Source organism: Arachis stenosperma, chromosome 3, assembly GCF_014773155.1.
Source record: "Arachis stenosperma cultivar V10309 chromosome 3, arast.V10309.gnm1.PFL2, whole genome shotgun sequence".
Classification (NCBI taxonomy): domain Eukaryota; kingdom Viridiplantae; phylum Streptophyta; class Magnoliopsida; order Fabales; family Fabaceae; genus Arachis; species Arachis stenosperma.
The window spans coordinates 4572217-4580486 of record NC_080379.1 but is presented as its reverse complement, the minus strand read 5'-3'; the positions used below and the strand labels follow the sequence as shown (position 1 = coordinate 4580486).

The 8270-nt window shown below is 34.1% G+C and overlaps 1 protein-coding gene across 2 annotated transcripts; it reads left to right on the top strand.

Annotated features, from left to right (window-relative positions):
- The first annotated feature begins 2872 nt into the window (after positions 1-2872).
- LOC130969699 (probable LRR receptor-like serine/threonine-protein kinase At2g16250) lies at positions 2873-7880 on the top strand. 2 transcript variants are annotated; one of them, XM_057895550.1, is made up of 5 exons: positions 2873-3396; positions 3587-5389; positions 5572-5700; positions 6549-6571; positions 6929-7880. In XM_057895550.1, exons 2-5 carry the CDS (start codon positions 3642-3644, stop codon positions 7510-7512), a joined length of 2484 nt encoding a protein of 827 aa, XP_057751533.1. In that variant the 5' UTR covers positions 2873-3396; positions 3587-3641; the 3' UTR covers positions 7513-7880. The 2 variants fall into 2 exon arrangements, with proteins under 2 accessions (XP_057751533.1, XP_057751532.1); XM_057895549.1 differs by lacking the exon at positions 2873-3396 and having other exon boundaries at positions 3417-5389.
- Positions 7881-8270: the final 390 nt, after the last annotated feature.

Below are 8270 nucleotides of genomic sequence, written 5' to 3'. Positions count from 1 at the left end.
GTTAATGAGTTATACTAATTAATCTAATTATCTAATATAACGATAAAGATTTTGTTAAAAACTCTGATAATAGATTTTAAAAAATATTTTTAATATGATGCTATTATACTATTTTCACACACAACCATACACAGTTTAATTATTAATAAAAGAAAAATGTTAAGAGATAAATATTTTTATTAAAAAAGAGTGAAGAATTAGTTAGTGTTAGTTTAAAAATTCAAGATAGATGTGAAAAATATATTAGTAAAATAACATTTCTTTAAAAAAAAAATAATCTTTTGAATTTTTGTTTGTATTGGATGATTTCAAATGTGTACTATTGATTATTAGCAATCCATATGATGTTGGAAGCAAGGGCAAGGCAACTTAGACAGAGATGGTTATTCTGTTTAATCAAAACTTCATATTATTATAAGAGAATGATGTTGATTTTTATGTACTTTGAATGGTTATCTAATTAAATGTATGCAAATCAATTTAGAAATACACAAGTATAGTAATAAAAAATAATCACAGAGATCGATTTCACTTACTTTTATAAAGAATTGAAACCAAATCACACTTTTATTCTTTTTACAAATATCAAATCCATACATATAACTAATTTTAGTGGAACATTTATAAAAGTATGCATATTACACCAAAAAAAACTTGTGCAGTAATTATTAAGTAGGAATCTCCCAATGCCGCAAAGCGTTAAGTTGCCGACTAATCTATGGTGAATTAAAAATTTGTCTAAAAATTTATTGTTGATCAATATGTTATTCTATATACAACAACAATAAAATAATAAAAACAAAGTTTTGTTTCATTGGGGGTCGGCTACATGAATCAAATGATGTTATTGTGTTCTATCATGTATCATGTCTACAGAGAGACGTAGATCTCGTTTGACCACCTCATGGATGATCTTCTTAGATCTTTTTCTGCCTTTCATCCGTTGTCCATCTTCCATCTCATCCACCCTTCTAATTGAGTATTCTATCGGTCTTCTTTTCACATGTCCAAACTAACTGAGACGTGATTCAACCATCTTTTTTACAATGGGTGCCACTCTAACTCTCTCCTTTATATATTCCTTCCTTATTTTATCCAATCGCGTATGACCACTCATCCATTTCAAACATCTTCATCTCTGCCACACTCAACTTATGTTCGTGCTCCCCTTTAGCCGCCAAACACTCCGTACCATAAAACATAGCCGGTCTTATAGCAGTGCGATACCTTTAAGTTTTAAAGGCACTTACTCTGCCATTTTAACCAACCTGCTTGGATCATATGATTTACATCCTATTTGATCTCTTCATTATCTTGTATGATGCACTCAAGATATTTAAAACTTTTAACTTTTGGTAGGATGTTTTCTTCAATTTTTATTTTTATATTAGAATTTTTCCTTCTAAATTTATATTCTATATATTCCGTTTTCTTACGGCTTATACACAAACCATACACTTTTAAAGCTTTTATATACAAAATAGAATTTAAATTTTCCTTACTTAAATAGGCGAAAAAATTAATTACTTAACTAATTTAAATTGGTCTAAATATGACTATGCTAATCAAGTTAAAAAGCTATAGAGAATGACAAACAGTAACAAGTAGAAAGTGGTTAATTAAGATAATCATATTCATAATCATTAGGATTGAATCTTAATAATATAATGAATAATAAATAGTAACACATGCAGGAGAGTTTACTAATGAGTAATGAGCTGTGGTTGTGGACTTTTATCAAACAGAAGCATAACCTGCACAAACAACATGGACGCATCTATAATGTTCCCTTAGTGATTTGGACCATTTGATGTTCTATTGAAAAAAAATATTTATTTATTTATTTATTTGTTGTGCAAAGAAAAACGTTTTAGACAAAAAATAAAATCAATTACCAATAAGTCATTGATTTTTTTAGACAAATAAATTCTTGATTTGTAATATTGTTTCGTTTAAGTAATTTTATGGTAATAATACTGCTTAATTATTATTATTATTCTAAATTAATTTTTCATTTTTATTTAGTTTAAATAATTGAAAGTATCATTTATAAATATTATTATATATTTATTTAATGGTTTAAATATTTTGCTATTTTATTTTAAATTCATAAATTATTATTGGTAATTTAATTATTTTATAATTATTTAAAAATAATTTCCAAATAATAAAAATATCTCCTTTACAAATTACCATACTTTAAACAATATTATTTTTAAGATTTTCTGTATTTTTAAATATTAAATTTTAAATCAAGTATATATATAAAATATATATTAAAATATAAAAAATATATTAAAAAAATATATTTATACATAAAGAATGATAACTAATTTGATGACTAAGTTTTAGTATTTACCTAATATTTTTGCTAGAAATAATATTTTCTGTAAGGTGAAAACTCAGATACAGTCGATTTCACATAAAGTTGATAACTGAGAGCCGTTAGATGATTTGACTAATTTGACTAAATTTTCATCTAACGGCTCTCAACTATCAACTTCACATGAAGTCAACTGCACGTGAAAATTGTAGGTCTATAATGGTCATCAAATAGGTGAAAACTCAGGTGAAGTCGATTGCACGTGAAGTTGATATCTGAGAGCCGTTAGATAAAAATTTAGTCAAATCAGTCAAATCATCTAACCGTTCTCAGGTATCAACTTTACGTGAAGTCGACTGCACCTAGTTTTCACCCATCAAATATACATTATTACATTATAATACACTTTTAAATATGAACCCTTGATCAATGACACTAAAAATATAAGGTCTTGATTTATTGGAACAGCGATGTTGAGTTTTTTCAATGGAACATGTTAAACACATCCAACATAAATCCAACCCAACCATGGCAATTTCCAACCTGCCACTGCATCAGAGAGAGAGAGAGAGTTGAAAGGGTTAGCCGGAGTCAAACAGAATCAAAACGCTGTCGCATCAGTGTTACACTGACTCTCCTTTGCGCTCCTTCTGCAACTTCAAACTCAATCTTGCAATGCCCAACATACAACAAGAACCCACCACCATCAACTCTGATTCAACAAAACCCCATTTTTAGAAATTGAAAAAGACTCTGTCTTTGTTATTTTCTTCTTCATCTCTCTTGTGGCAGAGCCTAACTGCTACTTTGGCTGTGTCATATTCTATTCAACTTGTCATTTTCTTTTTCTTATTTTTCTTTCCGCCCTCTTTCTTTTTTTTTTCTTTTTAATATTTTTCAATTAAAAAATCGTTCTTTTGTTGGTGGGTTTCGTCAACCGAAGAATCTGAAGCGTTGCGAGAGAGAGAGAGAGAGAGTTATAGAAAAATAAAGAACAGGTAGATAGAGAAATAGGGAGAGTGTCACACTCACACCAAAGTTTGAAGATTCAACGGCCTTATTTTGCGACTGAGGTAAGAGTTTTCATATCTTTCTGTTCTTTTCCTATTGGAAAGTGGAAGTTAAGATTTTTTCACAGAGAGAGAGAGAGAGAGAGGGAGAGAGAAAGAGAGAATAATATATTTTTTTTCTTTAAAAAGTCTTCTTTTTTCTCCCTTCTGAATTGGCCTATTGGGTATCTGGATCCTCCATTTATGGTTACAGAATGCATACATGTCTGGATCTTTTGGTCAGCGGTGAATGATAATGATAATAAGACATGGTGGATCAGCGAAACATAGTATCGTTTATTCCCTTGTTCTTGTTGTTGTGGTTGAAGCTGTTTCATTTTGAGCTCACATTGGAGCAGCAGGTTCAGCAACTGAGTTCACCAGCTGAAAGAGCAGCACTGCTTCAACTTCGGTCCTCGCTCGGATTGAGGTCCAAGGAATGGCCAAGAAAGGCTGATCCTTGCTCAAACTGGATTGGTGTAAGGTGCCAGAATGGTAGAGTTGTTGGGATCAACATCTCTGGCTTTAGGAGAACCAGAATTGGTCGGCGAAATCCACAGTTTTCTGTAGAAGCCTTGGCCAATTTGACCCTCTTGCAGTCCTTCAATGCCTCCAATTTCCGGCTTCCCGGTCCTATCCCTGATTGGTTTGGCCAGAAGCTCCATTCACTTCGTGTGCTTGATCTTCGGTCTTGCTTCATTACCGGTGTTATTCCCCCTGGTGTTGGGAATTTAACCAACCTGACTAGCCTCTATCTGTCTGATAACAATCTAACTGGTGTGCTTCCTAATAGTCTTGGTCAACTCTCAGTACTTTCAGTTCTTGATCTCTCCAAGAATTTTATTAATGGATCCTTGCCAACATGGTTTGCATCTCTTGGGAATCTTTCTTCCCTTGACATCTCGGCTAATCATCTATCCGGCTCAATTTCCCCTGGCATTGGGACACTATCTAAGTTGCAATTCTTAGTGCTGAGACAGAACAATTTCACTGGTGCTTTACCTATAGAGCTTTGGTCTCTGCCACAACTGAGCTTCCTCGATGTCTCCAGCAATAACTTCACTGGCCAGCTTCCAAATTCTAGTTCCATTGCTAATGCTACTGTTGGGCAGCTCAATATTTCCCATAACATGTTTTATGGAGGCCTTACTACTATGCTTAGAAGGTTTAGTTCTGTTGATCTGTCAGGCAATTATTTTGAAGGCAATGTTCTGGACTTCATGGTTAATGCATCTATAGGTAGGAATTGCCTCCGAAATGTGACAGGGCAGAGGACACTAGCAGAATGTGCATCATTTTATGCTGCAAGGGGTCTCGCTTTTGATAATTTTGGACGTCCGAATTCAACAGGAGATTCTGCAGGAAAGGCGTCCGGAATGAGCAATAAAACTAAAATTTTAATTGCAGCGATCTCAGGTGGGGTTGGTTTATTTGTGCTGCTGCTGTTACTCATTCTGCTTCTGCTATGCATTCGTAAGAGGGGTAATTCAAGTCAAAGGGGGAACGGCGTGGGTCCTGCCCCAGCTGGAGGCAGTCCTCCACATCCCGGTGCTGGTTCATCAATAAAGTTCTCAAGTGTAGGAGATTCATTTTCATATCATGAACTACTTCAGGCTACAAGTGATTTCAGTGATTCAAGTCTTATTAAACATGGTCACAGTGGGGACCTCTTTAATGGTGTTTTGGAAAGTGGCATTCCTGTAGTCATCAAAAGGATTGACATCCGATCAACTCAGAAGGATGCTTACTTGTCGGAATTGGATTTTTTCAATAAGGTTTCTCATCCGAGATTTGTTCCCTTGTTGGGTCACTGCTTAGAGACTGAGAATGAAAAGTTTCTCATTTATAAAGCTATGCCAAATGGAGACTTGTCGAGTTGCTTGCACTACAAAAAGACGGTGTCTGAAGATGATAAATTGAAGTCACTGGACTGGATAACAAGGTTAAAAATTGCTACTGGAGCAGCAGAGGCCCTGGCTTATCTACATCATGAATGTAATCCACCAATTGTTCATAGGTATGTCCAGACTCCCATCTTGCTAAGAATAGATGGTCCTTGTCCTTGTCTATTGTGAAACTTCATATGATGCATGGTTGAAATTTTCCGTTTTATCTGCAAATTCTTATCTTTATTGTTAGTTTGTTGAATATGTTGCAAATTGTAAACGCTTGTAATGAAAACTCACCTAATTCTTGTAGAGATGTCCAAGCAAGCAGTATACTTTTAGAAGATAAATACGAAGTTCGGTTAGGGAGTCTAAGTGAAGCATGCCCTCAAGATGGGGATACTCAACAAAGCAAGATTACCCGGTTGCTACGGTTGCCCCAGTAAGTACTCCACTAACAATTGTATCTGATAAATACCATGAACATGATCTGACAGGTCTTTGAGAATTCATTTTGCATTGCATTATTGTGCTTTCTTTGACTATTCTTTATTCTGTTTATTGGTGTAAGATGCATATGTTTTGAAGTTGTTGATTTATTTGAGTTAAATATTTGCAAATTGCAATGCGTCCTTTGTGTGCTAGATTTTCTAATAATTGTAACTAATTTGTTTGCATAATCCATTTTATCATAAGGAAAAGAAAGTTGTTTCATAATTCACGGTTTAAAACTTCATCAGTAAAGTCTTGGTATGTCAGTTATGGACCCTGTGGACCCATCTCTTTTGCATCTTCAATTAAACTAGGCTTGGTATATATCAACATAGGATTATCCTGGTGTAGTACTAGTGCACATAATATACATTAGCATGTGGTTGAAATCCGCATTAGACTGCGATCTCTAGTTCCTTATGCATTTCCTTCTTGAAATTTTAATGTTCTTGAGCTTTGTCTATTGGGTGTAGTTATATTGCTTTAGCTTATTCAGAGTTGATTCCTTTAAAACATCAATTGCCTGTAGAAACATACGGGCAGTAAGACCTTGGAATCTGTTCACATTTTGAGTACCGAAGTGTTGTCTTGGTAAATAAGTTGTGATGCAGTTGGATTATCTTATTATTGAATTATCATATAGTAGTTTTTTGTTCCTTCTTTCCTTTTTCTTTTGTCTCTACTAACATGCATTTGATTTGCATCAAGTTTTTTGACAAGTCATATATCTTCCAAATGCATATTTTTGTAATAGAATAATATTTATCTAATGTTTGGTTTTCCATTTTTATGTGTCAGGTCTTCTGAACAAGGCACATCTGGTAAGTACAAATTCAACTTTACTTTCGGCAGTCGTTTTTATAGTTCCATGTCTTGACTTTCGATTGTATATCACACTTGCATAGTACCTCTTTCAAGTATCAACCTTCCCTTTTGACTGCATTGTGAGGGATTGTGGCAACATATAATTTGGTCTAGCAGAAATATCATGTTATATGGTAATCTAAATTGGTTTCAAGTGGCATTTTTTTGGGCAATAGCTGTGAAAGATACATTGTTATGTCATGTGGACAAAAAAGAGAAAGAAAAAGAAATCTGGGCACATCTCATTGTCATTGCTACTTCTCTTAGGCTGAAAGTGGTTATAATTTGATGAATTTTATCTCCTTTGAAAACAGGTTCATCAACATCGGTTTGTGCCTATGACGTGTATTGTTTTGGGAAAGTTTTACTTGAGCTGGTGACTGGCAAGCTGGGAATCAGTGCAGCCAGTGATGCCGAAGCGAAGGAATGGCTGGAGCAGATTCTACCTTGCATTACTATTTATGACAAGGAGCGTATAACAAAAATAGTGGATCCATCTCTTATCGTTGATGACGAGGATTTATTAGAGGAAGTGTGGGCAGTGGCCATTGTTGCCAGGACTTGCCTAAATCCTAAACCTTCAAGAAGACCCCAAATGAGACATGTTCTGAGGGCTTTAGAAAACCCTTTTAAAGTTGTAAGGGAAGAAAATTCCAGTTCTGCTCGGCTTAGATCAACTTCATCGAGAGGCTCATGGAACGCTACATTGTTTGGTAGTTGGCGTCAGAGTTCATCCGATGTAGCAGTAATTCCAGCAGCCTCTAGTACAAGAATAGAAAGAGAGAGTAGTTTAAAGCATTCGGGAACTACCGGCTCGGAGATTAGCCTCCAAAATGTTGGTGGTGATATGTCATCCATATCTCCAGAACCATCTGGAGTTGAAGGCCTGAAGTCTTGAATATTGGTGATGATATATCAGGCTTTCCATTTGTGTTTCTGTTCACTAATACCACTTGCTCTTATTGATTTTGAGCATTGCATTTGGTATTGGAAGGTGCATATTGTATATTTCTAAGGTCAAAGTTGCATTCATATCCCTTGAACTTTGTCACTTTTCAAAGGGGATTGGGTTGTTTTTCATTTTCAGTGGTTATCAGAGTAATTTGGTGGACAGATAGAGAGATATGGAGAGCCAGAAGGAGGATGAATGCCATGGTAGATAATGCATATTTTTTATTGCTTGTTTTGGATAGAAACAAGCCACCATTTTTCCCCTCCCACTTGTAATTGATTTTTGATTTTTTTAACCCATTGTCTCTGTTCCTATCTTAGAATATAAATTCATTTGTTATCCAACACTTAGAGTAATGTTAGGGAGTCAATTATTTCCAACAAAATATTAGTTATTTTTTAAAAATTATTATATTTATCTTAAATTTTAGACTCCAAATTATAAATTCGTTATAAATTCAGAATTTTAAATCTCTTAAAAAATAAGAATTTTTATAATTAAAAATTGTCTAATATTAGCTAGCTAAAATTTAGTATCATATATACTCCACTTATCTCAGAAAGAGACAGCATAAAAACAATGCTATAGTGATTCTGTTGGCCTTGTGCCAATATGTTGCTTATTGACTTTATAGCATTGACAATAGCTTTGCCTAGAATCATCTGAATACTTGTTTTCTTCTGGTATTACCACTTTATATTTCA

What these genes read in the sequence shown, in the direction of transcription:
- LOC130969699 (XM_057895550.1), top strand. Translation starts at nt 3,642, where the DNA reads ATGGTGGATCAGCGAAACATAGTATCGTTTATTCCCTTGTTCTTGTTG. An exon ending in AATCCACCAATTGTTCATAG is followed by an intron (nt 5,390 to 5,571) that starts GTATGTCCAGAC and finishes TAATTCTTGTAG; the next exon opens with AGATGTCCAAGCAAGCAGTA. An exon ending in CGGTTGCTACGGTTGCCCCA is followed by an intron (nt 5,701 to 6,548) that starts GTAAGTACTCCA and finishes TTTATGTGTCAG; the next exon opens with GTCTTCTGAACAAGGCACAT.